Here is an 18,470-nt window from a genome sequence, read left to right as displayed (position 1 = left end):
TTTACAAATTCTCACGAATTTATGTATACACATTGAAGCTAAACTAGCTAAGTATACACGAACAAGGAAATATATAAATTCTCACATTTTGTTGTAGTTGCTTCGTTGTTTTGGCGTGTTTTGATCATCATATACAGTGTTCCCCCTTTTCGTTGGTAGATATCATTCAAATTCATGCAACAGTGGTAAGATACAAATTAACCGTTGTAGCACACGAATATGCAAAATAAATTGAAGAGGGCAAGCAAACCTTCACCCAAATTTTTATTATAGCTGGAAAAATAGCTAACTCGCACTCCTTGGTTTTATTTGAAATTTGTTTCGATTGAAATCTAGTAGTGTAGTTGTGTTAAATTGGAGAAACGGGAGCATACCTAAAACTCGCGGCGGAGGAGGTGGCTGAGCAGTAAACGGCGACAAGGAGCTTTCTTCGTTAGAAACTTTATGGATTTCTGTGTACACTGGTGGGGTTTTGGTGACGAGACAGCTATTTTGTTTTCCCGCTTCGTTCGAAAATGTCTTTCCATTTGAATTTAACTACTGTAGCTTCAGCGCCTTTCAATAGTTTGGTTGCTTGGTGTAGGGTTATGATATTTTGTATATGCTGCAGAATTGAGTGGTGCTGTTTCTAATTTATGATTTTTGAGTGTTCCTTGCTTTGTGTCGATTGATTTTACTGTAAACATTTCTTCGTCATTGGAATTTTGCTAATTTGTTGAGTTTTTTAGCTGCATCTTTTTGTGTTGTGTATGAGGCTGGCGCTGTACATGTAAGTATTTGTGCTGCTCGTTGAATGCACCGAAAGTGATGCTCATAGTGCTGATTATAAGATATAACTTCATAATAGTGTTGCTTTGATTGATGATGGCGTAATTTTTGATATGATAGCAAAATTCTCTTGAATAAAAAGCTCTGTGTTGTGAAGTATCTAGGTGATGAGTTAATTCTACATGCTTTAGATGAGAAAATTTACCGGTGGCGTATTTCAAAGTCATGTCAGGATGTGATTAATTAGGCGCCGATGATGTGAATTAGAAATGTGGGCAGCTAGTGTTGGGAGTTTGGTCAATGGTTGCACACCACCTTCTCCCACTGCTCTTGAGTTTTGATTGTGTGAAAAGTATGGTTGAAACAATGATTTGTGTGTTACGTATCACAAGCTGCATATGGCTGTGATTCGTAGGAATGCTATCGTTGAACTTTCTATTTCTCGTTCTTAGATGATGCTTTTTCAAAAGATTTGTTGCTAAATTGTAAATTTATAAAATGTTTATTTGTTGAGCTTAATTAAAGGAACTTACCCTCTCTTCTCTGTTTCCTAAAAGTTACATGTCATGACTGGATTTGTAATGGGGGATCATTTCATGGAAGATACTCCAATTGGAGAAGGTGATTATTGCACTTCAATTCATCCGCTTTTAATAATTCTTTGTTTCATTTGTTCCCGTATACTCTCTCTCTCTCTCTCTCTATATATATATATATATATATATATGTTTTCTTCTCTTCTTTTTTTTTCCACTCAAATGAACATCACCTGGGTCAAACATATTTTCTTTCACATGCATCCATATTGATTAGTTTATGAGATAAGAGAATGACCCCACCCCCCAAAAAAAGATCAATGGAAATTTGTACATTGCATGTTGTGAGTTAAGTTGGTGGATTTATGTTTTTTGTGCATGACCTTTGATATTATGGCTTCTTTTACTCATCCACTCATGTAAGTGCTTTGTGAATGAATAGATTTCAACCAAATTAAGCCTTATATAGGCTTCTATATTTGACCTTTTGATGCAATGTTCTGCAGGGTGTTCCCAGACTCTTTTTAAACTGACAAAGGATAAAAGAATTATAAGTTGTGCAGCATGTGTCAATCCACCCAGCCAAATGTAAGTCACCACTGCAACTAATGTATTGACATGTCCTTTAAGATTTTCAATGAACATACACCACACTCATGCTGTATATGATGTTTTGTGGAAGTTAATATACTATGGTTCGTCTTCCCTGGACCTTGTATATAGCTCTTCTACATGCCCATGGTTTGTGGATTTTGGTTTGTATTACTGTAGCTATTGAACATGATACATTATGCTTATTATTCCACCCAATGGGTAATGTAACTACGGGTTGAAGTAGACTACTTGTTGCTAGTATATATTTAAAATCTGTCATTTACAATTTTGATTGCTTGATGATATTAGAATTAAGAAGGTGACATGTATAAAGGATAAAAGTAAATGTATAAATTTTTATCAACCTCACTAGTTTGACTAATTGGGGAGTTGAGTAGATGAGAATCATACTCACATTAACTTGTGTTAGCTGTCATGAAGGCACATAAATGGCCTATATACATAAGCATTTATGCTGTCCCAACAGAGCTTGTTTCAGTCAGCACACATGACAAAAACTATTTTTTCACGAAGTCTTGAAATTTTACCTGCATTAACATATCTAATAGTAGTAGAAACTAGAACAACTATCAGTTGGATAAATAGAGTGCAAAATCCAAAACCATTTGTAGATTTATTAGTTGTCTTCTCTCAATTTCACAATATATGATGTGGTCTGTGGATTTATGAACTTGTTAGTACATAGTAGTTTGTCTTTATGTATACATGCTCCCACATAGATACTGATCATGTCAAAAGAGCCTGAGACTTGTAACTTTTTTGTGCCTTTAATTTGGAAATCTAATTGCATTCTTTGGTTTATAAAATATCCAAGTCTTTTAAAAGTACATGAATGACAGGCCTGCAGTTTGGGACATAACTTCCATTGTCAGGAAAGACAAGGTCAGATTTCTATCTTCACTGCCTGGTTTTTCTATAATACCAGCCTGTGAAGATTCCCATCAGGAAAAAGAATGGGGGCAGTTCTTGGATTTCCTTCAGAAGCATAACAGGGTAATATACAATTACAAGTATTCTGGAACTCTTTTTACTGAAGTAATGTTAGTCCCATGCTTAGAAGGTGACTGGAACTATTTGCTTTTCGTGTTTGGGACTTGTTATGGACCTAGGTCTCAGTTCTTGTGTTTTTGGGGAAATGTAATGCTGTCATGTTTGCTAACTTTGAAGGTTGCTATATCCAACTTCGGATTGTTTGAATTCTACATACTACCTCCCCTTGAACGCTCAAGATCTGACCTTGCAACTGTTCGATACAAAGGGAAAACATCAAAAACATCTCCAGGTTTGAAGCATAACATGACTGTTGAGATTTATCATCACTCTTGCATTCTTAAACCCCCTAGTAAATGGTGGTTCTTTGCTATTTTACTAATTATGCAAGTTAGGATCTAGAGAAGAAATATAATGTGTTGCTTTGATCTAAGAGCTTCATATCCAAAATTTTCTAGAACCATTGACCCAAAACTTAAATGAATGATAATCAATGTATCCTGTCAATATGCAGTAAGTTGTGTTATACAACATAAAAATGGAAAATGGAAGATGCAATAATTGAAATTATCTTAAATACAAGATAGAAAGGAAAATTGAAAATATCTTACTTAGCAAGTTTCATCTTTAAAATTCCATAGATTCTCAAGAATATTCCATAGAGGCCATGTTATCATTTTTCTTTACATAATACTCCCTATGTTCCATGTTACTCGCACTTTTCTATTTCGGCTTATCCCAAACTACTTACACTATTTCGATTTTAAGTAAGAATTAGGGTATTTAATTAATATATTAGAGTTAATTATGTGTTCCTTTTTTAAGTGATCTATCATTACACTTAAAATACTAATTTAATTACACTAACAAATCAATCCCAAATTTACAACCTAAAATGAAAAGTGCGAGTAACATGGGCGGAGAGAGTATGTATGTAGGAGGTGATTGGTACTAGAAAAAATGTAGCTAGGGGACATTTCCTATAATTGGTATGTGCACTGAATGAAGCATGAAATAAAACATCAATTGTATTTTCATAGTATAATTTATAAATTGAATAAACTCGTTTGTATGATAAACTTTTCTTATATTACTCTTTAATTGAAGTGTAGTGAGTAATATTATTAATTTAGTAAAATTACTCTTACATGCTTAAGCTACGTTTTTTTGTAATACTATTATATAAGAAACTTTTAAAAAAAATCATGGTTTAATTAATAGATATTTTTTTTTACTGAATGTGATTTCAAATATCGAAATAAATTTACAATAAAATTAATTTAAATAGCAAACATTTTAGCAAGAAAAAAATAATTAATTCAAGTGATGCTTTTTTTTCTTTCTAATTTTGTATTAACAAATTATTTATTTATTGAACTACGAAGTGGATACAAGGTTTTTTTTTTCATCAATAGCATTTAGTTAAAAATAAATAAAAAGGTAATCATGTTTTTCTTACTTTAGAAAAATGATGTATAATTAGCAGTAGTATTTATTTTAAGGGGGAATATGATTATCTTTTTCATGTGAATATATGAACTAATACCAACAGGATAATTTTTTATATTTTTGATAGGCATATATTTTTACTTAGTAGTAATATTTTTTCACTGTCCATTTTCAGTTAAACTAAAATGTCAATTTTAGTTTTAAAGAAATAAGTAATAGTATAACATTCATTACAAATAAGGAAAGTAGGAAAAGCCATCGATTTGTTGTTCCTGATCCCAATGTTTTCATCAAATCATGAACAATGCAAATGAACTTCCTCTGTTATTTTCATGTTATCTATCCAGATAGCAAAGTTCAATTTTTTATCCTTGAATGAATCATATGTCCTTCCAGCTGTTTTTGACCTGGATACTGCTCCCATCCTATCTTTTATTTGAAATCATATAAACTGAAATGCTTGCATGGTAATAAATTTATGCATAACTTCTAACTCTTAGCATAGAAGAGAAGAAACCAAACATAATTTATTTTGTATTGTACTCTAATCTTACGTTCTTCTATTTAAGCTGGAGCAGGGGTTGCTGATTCTGATCAAATATCTCCGCCTACATCTCAATCTCAGGCTGGTGAGGTTGCTATGTCGATCTCAAACCTTTCTCAGGATAAATATTCTCCTAAGATACATTGTGCAGAAGTAAATGGAGATTCCTCTTCTGATTTGTCAGCTAAAGCTAGCAGTCAATTAGGAAATTCTGTTGAAACAGTTAAATCCTTTCAGAGAAATTATGTAACAGCACATCCCAGTTATCTGAAAACACTTGGTCAAGCACATTCCAGTTGGATATTTGGGGCAGTTGCTGAGCTTGTTGATAATGCAAGGGATGCAAAAGCAACCAAGTAGGTGTACATGTTCTTTTTCTCTTCTTCTTGGTGTTGAAGTAACTTATACATAACCAATTTTGAACAGCATTAGTTTTCTAAGTCCAAAGTAGTGAGTTGTCTTTTTTTTTTGAGATGTTTGGGAAAATAGAAATGACCAACTATTATTGTTTATATGTTGTTTCTTTGTGTTCCCCCTTCTCAATTGTAAGGTTGAATTGCATGTTTCATGTTTCCTTTTTTGTTTTATATTTGATTATATTCTCTTTAACATATATGATATCTAATGTTGTTTTCAGACTGGAAATCGCTATCAATAAGTTCTATTCTAAAATTGCTTGCAAAGAAATTCCTATGTTATCATTGATCGATGATGGCCATGGAATGAGCCATGCAGATATCCAAAGAATGGTATCATTTGGCCACGGGAAAACTGAAGTAGATGACCCCAATCATATTGGAATGTATGGAATTGGGTTTAAGGTACTTCTTCACAGTCCAGCTTAGTTAACAGTCAGTGGTGTATCTTCATAAATATTTTCAACGAAATGTTGCCTTTATGTATGTTGTGCCTAAGATTAATAACAAGAGAGGCCTTATTGAATCTGATACCAGTTACTCTTACTTCTCATACTTGTCTCTACTTTTCAATATGTGAAGTTCTGTATTGAAGCTGATATTTGTTTGTACTCTTTCTTCCCTTCTAAAGTTTTATACTGAAGCTGATATTTGTTTGTACTCTTTCTTCCCTTCTAAAGTTTTATACTGAAGCTGATCCCCAGTGGTTCATACTAATTGAAGGTCTTTAGTTCTAAATGTAATGCATCTAGCATGGGTGTTATATATATATATATATAATAGCTATATATGAAGACTCTTAATGTGGTAAAACGTACCTAATATGAATATTTTCAGTTTCTATATATATGGTGCAAGTCTTAGAGGATTACCTGTGTAGTCCTGTGGGCCACATTGGAAAAAGCTATTGCCGAACAATGACCAGAATATGTATTTTTGTTTGGATATTTTCGCAGACTGGCACTATGCGACTAGGAAAGGATGCCTTGGTTCTGACCCAGACAACTAACTCCAGATCAATTGCATTCCTCTCGCAGTCGCTGAATGAAGGCAAAGATGCAAGTCCCCAATTCCAATTATAGATACCAGTGACGGATGTGGAGTTAAATCTCTAGTGTTGCTTGTTCTGAACTAAAATTGATTTTTCTCTGGCATGTTATTTTGTAGAATCTGGAGATACCCATTGTAAGCTACCGCAGAGTTGGGCAATCCATGGAAGTGGACACAGATGTCCAGAATAAGGATGCGGCTAAGTTGTACTTGAAGATTATTAAAAGATATTCCCCATTTGATAAGTATCTTATTGGTGAAAAAGTGGGTGTCTTTGGGGCAGATGGTACTGGAACACAAATTTATATATGGAATCTGGATGAATGGGGATCAGATTATAGTTTAAAATGGGAAGCTGGGTTCACTGGCGGGAGTTCGTTTCATCAGGGTGGTATATTCATTCGGTCAAGGAGGACAAGATGCCGTCCAGGGCAAATGTCTTTGTCGGTGTGCCTTTTTTCTGATAGCATCTCAAATGAATTATTCATACAAAAACTAAGACGTGGTTTCTTAATTTCAGGTTCCTTTGGACTACTGTCTGAAATCGTATTTGGAGGTGATATTCTTAGATCCAAGGATGAAGATCTATGTACAGGGAGCACTGGTAACAAAATTTATGTGTTCATGGCACCAAATTTGTGTTTATAAACATTTCTATACATTTCTTATGAATGAAAATGGTTAAGTAGGTGATCTTAAAACTGAGACATTTCTTTCTTGAGACAAGAGAAATTTAACATTAGTTCTTTCTGTTTTGCTGTAACACGTGTGCTTGATTTAGTGTGGAGCAAAATTAATTAATTTTTATCATTATTTCTTATCTCTCGCCCTTCCCCCACGTTTTTTAAATAGGTTAGAAGTCGACCCCTTGCAAAATCATTGAGTAAGACTACTGTTGAAAATGGCACCATCTTAGGAAAACCAGTTCAACTTACTCTTGGCTGTTCTCAATTGGAATGGGAGCAAGCAAATAGTGGAATATTTTTATATTGGCATGGACGTTTAATTGAGGTAAGCGTACCCTTCTTTTTCCTTTATTTTGTTGCAATAGGAAAAGAAGTCATTTAATTCCTTAACCTGTTCGGTTTCCTTCTTGGGCTTCGTTGGCACTATGGGAAGTGATGTATTTTGTCATTCCAACATTACCTAGTCTCTTAGATACTGTATTAATGACATTGATTTCAAGATTTATTTTGTGTTTCTCATGTTCAAGAGTTATTTTGTGTTTCTCATGCTAAATGATAGATCATGTGGCATTGGCACATGCGGTTGTCTTACTTAGTTTATACAAGGGTTTAACTTGGACCTGACTAACTACTTTCTTGCTTAAGGTCTTAAAGACATCTGGAAATTGATCCGTAAGGAGGATCCTTTTTATATTTTTTTGCATCTTTTAGCCATCAAGGAAGTTATGGTAGTTGACCCTTCTTGTTTGAAGAAAATGGAATCTTGCCGCATCTTAAAATGGAGTATATCTACATCGAACTTAACTAAGAAGCATGGGGCCTGGAAATGAATAAGATACGGAGATGATAAGACATCTATTATCCTGTTAAAACCAACGGCACTGCTGTCACGCCTTGCCTCACCCCCCCCCCCCCCAAGTAGTACGGATCAATTTGAGCATGGTGTTTCAGTCGTGTCTTGTTTAATTCCATGTATCCTAGCAACTCAAAAGTTATAATCCTTGAATTATCCTAGTAAACAATGATGGTGCTATAATTTTCATAAAAAGAACAATTATAATCCCCAAAACATGCACATTGAGGGTTACATGAACCCTACAGAATATCCAATAGAGTCCTACTAGGAAATAATAAGAGACAAGGAAATATATTAAAAATTTAAAACTAAATTCTTATTGTGCATCGCTCTGTTTTATGCTGGGCTTATAAATTCATATTGTGCATCACGTGTTTCAGGCTTATAAGAGAGTTGGAAGCATGATTCACAATGGAGATTGTGGACGTGGCATCATTGGTGTGGCTGATGTTACTAAAATAATGGTAAACTTCGTAAAATGATATTATCCTTGGTTTACTTATCATCTCAATATGTTACATGCTAAATTGAGAGTTTAGCCATCTTGGTACAAAAATAGTGCTTTGTCAATCACTGAACAGAAGTCTAAATCTGCACATCTGAAGATATCTATCTTTGTTGAGGCTCCATAACCAGTCCTAAACATGTCATCAATGAGGGTCCAATCTTATATTTTGCTAAAAATGAGCAGAGTCTTGGTGTGAATACTTTTCTACAAACTTGCATCCTATTGTACTTTATGCTATGGCAAATTTGATTCGTGCAAGTTTTATAAACTTTTACTGCAATTAACAATGGGTGTGCTAATTTATTTGTGTTCAATTAACTGAATTAAGTATAACATGTCAAATTGCATGGTATTATATTTGGTCAGAACTGTTATTTTATTAGTAAAGATTATAAGATCTTTTGTTTTGTCCAACTGCCCACCTGCGAAGGCAGATGAGTATTCCAGATCTTTGTCCATCCACTTGTTTAAATCAGCAAAAAATCAAAGTCCTCGTAACTTAAGCCAGACAATACCTTTGAATATAAAGCTAACCTTTTGTATGTTGAGGTGATCTTTTGTGATGTGGGTTTTTTATCTGAATCAGTGATGTTCGATAAGCTGTAACCATTAGTAGCACTGACATTAGAATCTGTGATGTGGTTTGGCATGTTAACATCCTTTTTGTTTGATTGGCTGATGACTCTTCCCTCATTAACAGACTTTTATACCTCAATAGTTTTAATATCGTTTTCTTTGGCCAAAGGACTTCCACTATAATAAAAGATATCAGCAGTTTTGAAGCAGAGACAATCTAAATTTTCTTCTCTTCTATTCTTCGACAGGACGATGAGAATGGTTGTGTCTGGGTGCACAGCAACAAGCAAGGGTTCCAAGACTGTGAAGCCTATGTTGAACTGGAGCAGTGGCTGGGTGAAAAAGCGAATGAATATATAGACAAATATGTTGATAAGATTCAATTGGTAATTGATTTGCTTTCTCCTAAAACAAACAATAACTGGCTTATTAGCTTCTATCATTGCTGCAAACATTCACTCTGCAGCATGACTTCAACCGATTTTAATCTTCAAAGACTGGGATGTAAGCAGGAGCTTAGCTGAAATCTCTTTGAAAGAGAATTGGATGCCTAATCGGCATGCAACATTAACTATGCATAGTAGTTACACTGTTTCACATAGAATTTATGAAATTGTCATATTGGCTAAGGAAGAACATAAAGTTAGAGGCTTGTTTGTGTGACTAACTCTATTCCTAGATCTGCATTTTCTGTTTCATACATATGTTTTGACTCCTGATTATATGTGTATAGTATATCTTGATTATTAAAAAGAACATGAAACACTCCATGGTGCATCTCTTCTCCGTTCTCATGCATAACTATAATATCTTATGGCATGACTCTGTACGATGTACTAATCAATTCTGAATTATGATTTCCTTCTATTCTTTAAGTAAACTTTCCTTATAATCTATCTTTTACATTTTCTACTTCAGTATATATAGTGTTCTCATAGAAAATTTACCCTGAAATGATTGGTTAAGGTTAGTCCGGTTGACATGGGTTTGTTTCTTGTACAGAGAAAGGGTAATGCGTCAGTCAAACCTGATCATGAGTGGGTGCAGTGTGACAAATGCAGAAAATGGAGGATGCTAAGCACTGATTTTGAAAGCAAGACATTACCTTCACAATGGTTAAATACCTTTTTCCATTTAATATTTTACTCTTAAACATTTGGTAGCTTCATATTTTCCAAATCATCAGTATTAGTTTTATTTTGCATTCATGCAAATTTTATATTAAATGTTTATCTAGTAGTATTTCTTAAACTTATATAAATTACTAGCGCAGGCAGATGTCATATTTGCAGAATCAATATAATTAATGATAAAATCTTGTGTTTGGCTTTAGGTTCTGTTACATGATGCCTTTTAATGGTCTCTGTGATACACCAGAAGAATCAATCACAGGTGGAACAATTACAATATCAACCAAGCGCCACGGTTACAACACAAAAGATCCAAGAAACGGCTTTCGTGAAAGAGAAGCCATTAAATCAGAAGGTTTGTTTTTTCATTATTTTGCTTCTTAAATATGTCTCTGCCCTATATATTTGTTATTTCATTATTTTAGCTTATCTTAGAGATGCATATGATTGTTTAGCCCGTGAGATTGTTTGCGCACTGGTGATACATGATGTACAGAATGCTAAGCTTCATCATATTCTCCTTTTGGGCATTTGGAGGAAGAAATTAAAATTCATGATATTGTTTTTGATATAACATTAAATTTGTTACTTATTTGAGTTGCATTATGCCCTCTTATATTCATTAAGGTGCATAAAGTGGAACTTTCAGAAGGTTTCTCACTAGTCATTAATAGCAAGGCTGCTATTGCTTATCTTCTATGTGATGAAAACGAGTGATTTGTCGTACAAGTTCTACGATTAATCACATGAAAGATGATTCAAAGTTCAGTAGGAATAAATTTTATGCTTGTGTGCAGGCATTAGTAACTATGCTAGTGATTCGGAAGAGGACGATTTGAAGGTCTCTGTAAAGCGGCAGATGCGATCATCTCTTCCAAGGTTCTGTAAGAAGAACGGATGATGTGAGGTTTAACACACACCCTTTTTGCTTCCATTCATCGCCATTTTGTATCGTAGCTCCCAGATCCGGGAAGAACACTCCCTATCTAATCTCACCACAATATAAACCGGTGACTCGATTTTAGTCCTTTTCGTAGCTATTTGTGTCAATGATTTTGACAAAATCTGAACTTGCAACCTGACTGGGTTAGAGCAGATTCTGTGAGAGAGTAGATGCTTCACGAGTATTTTAGAGTACAGAAGTAACAGAAGTTGTTCATAGTAGTGTGACATGATGCTTCAGCTGTATTATCTCTTTTTTCATCCATAGAGGTTTAGTAGGCTATTATCTCATTTCATCATAAAGTTCTATCTTCTTTATTCATTTTTCTTTTTTTGTGGGATTGAAATATATATGTGTCTACGTAAAGGGCGTGTTTGGTCTGCTAGAATAGACAAGATTGCATATGAATATTGTTTGGCTGGATAGAATTGTCTTATTATTGTTGATTAGGACAGGTAGAAGTAGTCACGAGCTATTATAGTAGTAGTATATAATTATATACCTCAAAATTAATAGAAAACCTCACTTTATGATAATTGGAAACTCTAATTGAGAGAATATACTTTAGGGAAAAAAAAGGTCAGTGGCTCATAGAATTCAGCTTCTTTGTGGAGAATTTTAAGATTCTTGTGTCTCATAATTTTCCACTAATAAATTCACTATTTTAAGTTTTAACAATATGCATTATAAATATAAAAATTTGTTGTTTTAACAAATTGATTTGTAAAATTATACTCTCTCCATGTCCCGCTAAATTATACTCTTTCCATGCCCTGCTAAATATGAAATACTTTTTTGATATTCTATTATTTTATGAGTTAAGTGAATTGAGAATAAACTAAGAGAGAAAATGTTATTTCCATTTAAAGAAATGTTTTATTTCTAGTGAGACAATTTAAAGAGAAAAATATTTTATTTTGAATGTGGGAGTTGTATCTTAATTTTTGAATAACTGATGAACATAATCGTTTTAAATTTAAATATTGTAATAAATATTATCAAAATAATAAAATTGAACATGGAGAAAGAAAGAGAAATTATTTTTCTAGAATTTCCATTTTCCACCAACTATATATACACAATTCGTACCAGTTTCATCATCCAACTCTATCCCTTCATTTCTTCATCACTCACGCCAGTAGAGAGGGAAAAAAGAGAGAAAAGAAAATGTCAGTTTCAGCCATTTTCGGCACAAGATTGGCGCTTCCGCCCCCCTCCGCCGCCGCAGCAACCAAGGCTTTCCCACCGCCACCGAGCCGCCTATCGGTCGGCAGCGGCGGGCTGGCGATCGAGTGCTCTTCCAGACCGCAGAAAAAGGCGACGAAGCATCACATGAAGTCCCGCCCCCGCAAGAGCCGGCCTTCCGACATACGCCGTGGCCCCGCCGTGTACCCCCCGCTCCCACCTCTCCCCTCGGAATGGACTCTCGTCTCCGACGACTCCGCCGTCGCAGCCTGCTGTCCAGTCCGAGTGAAGTAATGCCCAATTTGGGGAATTAGGTTTGTGTTTTCGACTGTACCAATTTGCTGCAATTAGAGAGCAGAATTGCTGTTGATATTGTTGTTGAATTTGAAATTCCTCGCCCTTTTTTTGAATGATTTGGATATTTTACTTATTTTGTGAAAGAATTGGGCGTTTATTTATTCGGATCATCTTCATGTTTAATGGTGTTGATGTAATATATCTTTAGGCTACTAATTTTTAGTCATTGTTTGATTTCAATATTTGGTTAAAGGATTGAGATTATGCTACATGATAAAATGTTTCTAAATTATTTTTGGCATATTCGACAATGAAGATTTACATTGGATGCAATTTCTTTGGTAATCGTATGCAAATTTGGTAGAATTCATGTAATTTCACTCATCATAACTCATTTTGATATCAAAGAGTTTTTTTAGTTTATACCCACAAAATATGATGCTACTCTCTCTTGGAAGTGCCTCCCTAAATCCAACATTTGTCCTCAAAGAATTGGAATCTAATATCATCAAATTTGAGATGATATAAATGAAATTCATTATCATCCCTACACAAGAAGGTAAGCTCAGCATCATGAAAAAGAAACATACTAATTAACTTCCCCAAAAATGAAAAAATGTGAATTAGGTAGCAAACTCTGAGAGAGATTATACATATCTAACTAACAAGAATTTACAAAACCACACACCACATCGATCAAAAATTAATACTAACTGATTAGCACTACCCAGCTAAGCAGGCGAAACACGAACCATGAAAGGCCTTTGGCAGATCATGATGAACCGGAGACGATTGATCGCCTTCACAACGGCACATAGTCACTGCCAAATGTGACCATAGCATATAGATTATCTGGCTTTTCCTCGCCCTCCAAAGCATAGCGATGTGTGTCGATAAGCTCCCCCAGAAGTTCACTGCTCGGATATGGCTCTTGCTGGAGACAATATGTCTACTTGCTTTCGACTAGGCTCAGGAGGAAATCTGTAAATATGTGCTCGTATTCTGGCATTTTTCCATATCCTGAAGATTGGAACTAGAATGTTAGACCACCTCATCCGCCTTTCACATTTAGACGAAAGTTTTTATCATATCTAGTCGTGCCATCCAAGATGAACATCTTATTCTCGAGTAGATGGCATACCTGGAAAATAGTTTATATCTATCACATAATAGTTGTCTCGAGTTCCATGCTCTCTGATTATATCCAAGTTGAATAGCCGAAGACCCTATGGCAAGAGGATTGAAACAAATCAACAATAATTGATCAATGGTGGATATATCAAAATTGCAGAAGATGAAATGTGTACCAGTCTTCGTCGTAGTTCTTTAGCCAATCTCTCGAGCAATGGCCGTGGTGGGAGCTCTGCAGGAAAGTAAGGCATAATAAAAACACAAAGATAATCGATAGTTCTTTGAGGTCGCTGAGAGACAATATACTGTCTAGGCGAACAACAAAGGAAAATGTAAGAAAAACCAATATGTTCGAGCATTATAAGCTCACCAGCTACATGAGGATCCAAGTCAGCTTCATCAGCAGATGCAGCAGCACAAGAAACTCTTGGAAAGTGGTAAACACCAGCACTCTTTGACAGTTCATATTTGCTAACATCGGGTAAGGAATAACGCCTGACCACTTTTATTGCTTCACCAACAATATACACCTTGAATAGCACACCTCCTACAGCACCAAGCAAAAAAATAAGACCTGATTAAAGGAAAACCACTGGATAATGTAATTAAAGAACACGGTAAATTTCTCCATACCATGATTAATGAATTCCTGTAAAACTAGTGGTGGCTCCAGCTTCTGGAGAGAGAACTCATCATAGGCAAGAGACAGTTCGTGTGACTTTGCAACCAAAGGTTTTGCCACTGAAGCAAAGAAATTTAGTACAAGATTTAATGTCCGAATGGATTGTGGAGATAGTTCTATTAATTAGAAATGGAAAGAAAACGAGAGAAAATACTACACTGGATAAAAAAAGATGAAGATAAAGCAAGACATACCAATTGGTAGCCTCAGGCCTGCCTTGCTCACAGCACCAGGAATAGATGATGGGTCTTTCTTGATAACCAACTGTTTAGGAACACCGACTTTTCCTGCACATCACATAAGTGACATCATCAATATTTCAAAATGTAAGTCAATATTCAATGACATTTAGCAGCAGCATTATAAATCTACGAGAGATCAACACCGAACAAATAAAAGCAGGCAGACTTAACAAGGAGAGGAGAAGCTTAAAAAAATAACACGATTGTAAAAGGTATCCATCAAAATTACCATAACGGTCAGACAGATTCAGGTCGGCAACATCTTGAAGCATGGATTGACGATTATGTACTTGCTGTATGGCTCGAGGAGGGTCAAGAACTGTGACCTCAGGATGTTCATTCCAATAATCCTGCAAAAAGTGGTAAACAATAAATGACAAGAAACAATCTTCACAATGCTGCATATATGTTCATACAAAGGATATTTGGGAAAGCATTTCACAAATAAAACCACATGAAAAGAGAAGCTAAAAAAGGGAGACAATAATACACATTAGAACCTTCAAAAATATAGATTAGCGAGCAAATTAAAGAAAATGAGAAAAAAACTCAATTGTCATTATCGTGTATAGATCTTACATGTTTGTGCAGGAGGTTGAGCATTAATACCTAAAAACTAATTTAACTTTAATTACTGGAATAAGTGAGGCATGGTCAAGAATCAAATTATTTTAAATATATGCATGCCAAAGAGGATGATCAACAAATCAGAATTAAAATAATGAGAACAAACCCCAGAACCTCCACCTAGACGAGAATAAGGTAGTTTTCAGCTAGAAGCCTAGGACGTATGTAGGAAATTAAGAACCCACTCTGCTATGTGTGTCTCTCTCTTGTCTGTAAGAATGTAATACAACCATCAATGAAACTCCTCAGAATATGAAGATGTAATTGCTAAGAAAATAATCTCTTCACGAAGATTCAACCTAAATATGAACTAAACTTTCTCAAGAAGAAGAAGCAATGTCTCCACAAACTATGTTAGATGTGAATAAGCACAAAAGCATGTCATAGTCAGTCATAATGGATGCACATGCCACCATATAATCATCGTGTATCATTCCACTCCCTAATTCATCAAAATTTTCTTATCAATAATAAAAGTTTTCACCATATTAACAAAGTTCACCCTGCAAGATGAAACCAACCTCTAGTACTCGCCGCCATTCTTTTCCAGATAACTGCAGGAAACACAACAAGATTAAAACGCATTACATGCTCATAGTCATACATGACTTACTATAACAAAAAGCGATTCAGCTGGAAGTGGAGAAGAACAAGGAAAGTCACCTTATGCAACACAATGTCGAAAGGACCTTGTTCTGAAAGAGGTTTGCTTTGATCAATAGCCACAAACAGGATTCCCTTGTTCCTGAAGGGCAATTAGTAATTAAACATTGTCAGGATTAAAATTATTATCATAATGTTCACGTCTGACAGGATAAAAATGCCACATGACTGCCTAAAGATTTAGAAACCAAAATGTGATCTTTGACAGTTCATAATCCTTTAAATACAGAACACCCAACAGCTGTACCACAAGAACACACACACATATACACCCAAAAGCAAGATCATCCAGCATAAAGTAAACCATTTATTAAATAGATAGAGATTATAACAGCTGACGATTCCGATTCCGATTCCGATTCCGATTCCAATTCCAATTCCAACTTCAAAAAAACGGATTAATCAAATCAAACACAGACACAACTTCAAAGACGAACTCAAACCCTCACCTCAATCCAAACAAGTAAACAGTGAACATACCAATTCAATTCTTAATGAAAGAAGCATAAAAATCACTGAAAACTACATTAACAAAAACGATAGTGCTAAGGCACAAACACTCATCACCCAAAATCCATCATTTTGATCTTCACCAACACTAAAAAAAACATCAATCACGAGAAGAAATCAACCAGTTACCTCGCTAAGCGTTCAAACTTGGGCTGCAAAAAGCTCTTAACTTTCTTAGACGTAAGCGCATACCCCACCACCACCACTTTCTTCGGCGGCGGCGCCAACCCGCCACCGCCCACCGAAGGCGCCGAATACTTCCTCTCCGCCGCCGCTATTTTCCCCTCATCACACCCCTCCTTCTCCCCCACAGTGAGGTACGCCACCTCGCCTCCCATCCTCGTCCCCTAATTTCAATTTATCGATCGATAATTCCCACCAAATAGCCTTATCCTCCCAATTTCCCCTTCAATTTCAAATACCCTGCGCTCGATTTCACAAAATTGAAAATTTTGGGGCTAGGGATTTCGAAAAATGAATTCCCAAATAAAGAGTGGATTTTTCTACAGCTTGAAGCAGAAGGCAGAAACAATTGAAGCAGTTGAAGAGGAGGACAAAAAGAAGAGAAATTTGCATCTCATGCGCATGTATATATAGATAGGGAGAGGGGGATTAGGGGGAAGCAGAAAAAAGGTGAAATGGAACGCGTGGAGGAAAGAGATTGAGAGAAAGGGGTTGTCTTTATAGATGGTAGCTGTCGCCATGGCCATGGGAACTGATACTGATGTAACGTCTAAGAGATAAGAGATATACCCGCCATAGCCCAACCACAAACTCCTCCCGCAACATTATTAACACTAAAAACTCCTCCTGCCACATTATTAGGGCAAGCAACTGGACAATCAATAGGCTAGCCACAATAAACAAAATTATAAAAAACAAATAATTAACACTCACACAAAATAAGGAATTAAATTTACGACACAAATACGGGAAAATTCAATAATAATATTTAATTTAAAAAAAATACATTAATTAAAAAAATACATAATTAAAAAAAAGGCAGATTAAAAAAATATATAATAAAAAAAAACTAATGCCGTGCAGTCCTCCGCACTCACAACTCTTCAATTAAATCCTTTTGGAGTCGAATATGAGCATCCACTTGGCGCATGTCAGCATGTGCTTGGAGGCGGCCGGCTTCATCGTGAGGTACCCCGCTTCGTACGTTGGGGGCGGCCACGCCGTGGCTTAGATCGACTTCATTATCGTCGTTGGCCCAACTAGTCAGTTGTACACCTTCATCTTCGACAATCATGTTGTGCATGATAATACAGGTGTACATTATATCAGCAATACAGTCGACATGCCACAAACGCGTTGGACCCCTAATTGCCGCCCATCAAGACTGGAGCACACCAAATGCGCGTTCCACGTCCTTGCGCGCCGACTCCTGCCGTTCCGCAAAGTAGGCCTTCCTCTCATCTGATGCGCATCTGACCGTCTTCACAAAGACGGACCACCTAGGGTATATCCCATCCGCCAAGTAGTAGCTCATATCATGCCGGTTGCCGTTGGCGACAAAACTGATGGCCGGACCGACGCCCTGTCACTGCTCGTTGAAAAGGAGCGACGAGTTGAGGACGTTGAGGTCGTTGTTCGACGCCCTGGCACTACTCGTTAAAACAAGTGGTGCGAATGAAAATGACGTGCAAACCGCGTATATATAGTGTTTCGAAAATTAAATAAATAAAAAAAATGGGCTAGCCGATCGCTCGCCGATCGGGAGCCTGCAATGGCGGCCAGCCGACCGGCGAGCGGATCGGCCAGCGCCAGAAAATCGGCATGTTCTCGCCGATTTTCTCACAGAATTGCCGCTCGCCGCCTGCAATGGTTCAGCGAGCGAACCGGCCAGCGCCGGGAATCGGCTAGCTGATCCGCTCACCGCCATTGTGGATGCTCTAACGCCCTACATTCATGGGGTGGGACCCACCTGCCATTCCCATTTTTGCACACATATACATGCATTGAATAGTCTTTATTTTTCTTGGGATGTCAATTTGGCTTGAAATCCATCTATTATCTCCAACATTAGATGGGAGGTGCCCACGGTTCCGGAACCAGCG

The 18,470-nt window shown here is 36.2% G+C and overlaps 3 protein-coding genes across 7 annotated transcripts; 2 read left to right on the top strand and 1 right to left on the bottom strand.

The window, feature by feature from the left end:
- LOC121758708 (ATPase MORC2-like) lies at positions 1 to 11,369 on the top strand. 5 transcript variants are annotated; one of them, XM_042154100.1, is made up of 16 exons: positions 1 to 464; positions 1,326 to 1,389; positions 1,811 to 1,892; positions 2,759 to 2,912; positions 3,087 to 3,201; positions 4,928 to 5,258; positions 5,540 to 5,723; positions 6,275 to 6,376; positions 6,486 to 6,815; positions 6,889 to 6,972; positions 7,221 to 7,379; positions 8,291 to 8,374; positions 9,243 to 9,380; positions 9,997 to 10,109; positions 10,328 to 10,479; positions 10,922 to 11,369. In XM_042154100.1, exons 2-16 carry the CDS (start codon positions 1,335 to 1,337, stop codon positions 11,023 to 11,025), a joined length of 2,187 nt encoding a protein of 728 aa, XP_042010034.1. In that variant the 5' UTR covers positions 1 to 464; positions 1,326 to 1,334; the 3' UTR covers positions 11,026 to 11,369. The 5 variants fall into 5 exon arrangements, with proteins under 5 accessions (XP_042010034.1, XP_042010037.1, XP_042010036.1 ...); XM_042154103.1 differs by having other exon boundaries at positions 1 to 1,389; positions 4,937 to 4,987; positions 5,087 to 5,258; XM_042154102.1 differs by having other exon boundaries at positions 1 to 1,389; positions 4,928 to 4,987; positions 5,087 to 5,258.
- Positions 11,370 to 12,234: 865 nt separating this feature from the next.
- On the top strand, positions 12,235 to 12,546 carry LOC121757919 (50S ribosomal protein 6, chloroplastic-like). Its single transcript, XM_042153372.1, has one exon. The coding sequence runs from the start codon at positions 12,235 to 12,237 to the stop codon at positions 12,544 to 12,546; it is 312 nt and encodes a 103-aa protein (XP_042009306.1).
- Positions 12,547 to 13,123: 577 nt separating this feature from the next.
- On the bottom strand, positions 13,124 to 17,076 carry LOC121758710 (inositol-tetrakisphosphate 1-kinase 3-like). Its single transcript, XM_042154104.1, has 10 exons — positions 16,534 to 17,076; positions 15,895 to 15,976; positions 15,753 to 15,785; positions 14,834 to 14,954; positions 14,557 to 14,649; positions 14,314 to 14,421; positions 14,051 to 14,227; positions 13,857 to 13,912; positions 13,691 to 13,775; positions 13,124 to 13,569 (listed from the first exon to the last, which is right to left on the bottom strand). Exons 1-10 carry the CDS (start codon positions 16,740 to 16,742, stop codon positions 13,499 to 13,501), a joined length of 1,035 nt encoding a protein of 344 aa, XP_042010038.1. The 5' UTR covers positions 16,743 to 17,076; the 3' UTR covers positions 13,124 to 13,498.
- Positions 17,077 to 18,470: the final 1,394 nt, after the last annotated feature.

This window comes from Salvia splendens, chromosome 12, assembly GCF_004379255.2.
Source record: "Salvia splendens isolate huo1 chromosome 12, SspV2, whole genome shotgun sequence".
In the NCBI taxonomy this organism is placed as follows: Eukaryota; Viridiplantae; Streptophyta; class Magnoliopsida; order Lamiales; family Lamiaceae; genus Salvia; species Salvia splendens.
This window is presented reverse-complemented; position numbering and strand designations above follow the sequence as displayed.

Bases quoted from the DNA above. Each gene is read 5' to 3' on its own strand.
- LOC121758708 (XM_042154100.1), top strand. From the start codon at position 1,335: ATGACTGGATTTGTAATGGGGGATCATTTCATGGAAGATACTCCAATT. The intron at 1,390-1,810 runs GTGATTATTGCA...AATGTTCTGCAG, and splicing joins AGATACTCCAATTGGAGAAG to GGTGTTCCCAGACTCTTTTT. The intron at 9,381-9,996 runs GTAATTGATTTG...TTTCTTGTACAG, and splicing joins ATGTTGATAAGATTCAATTG to AGAAAGGGTAATGCGTCAGT.
- LOC121757919 (XM_042153372.1), top strand. From the start codon at position 12,235: ATGTCAGTTTCAGCCATTTTCGGCACAAGATTGGCGCTTCCGCCCCCC.
- LOC121758710 (XM_042154104.1), bottom strand. From the start codon at position 16,742: ATGGGAGGCGAGGTGGCGTACCTCACTGTGGGGGAGAAGGAGGGGTGT. The intron at 15,977-16,533 runs GTAACTGGTTGA...ATTGCCCTTCAG, and splicing joins AAGTTTGAACGCTTAGCGAG to GAACAAGGGAATCCTGTTTG. The intron at 15,786-15,894 runs GTGACTTTCCTT...TGTTTCCTGCAG, and splicing joins TCGACATTGTGTTGCATAAG to TTATCTGGAAAAGAATGGCG.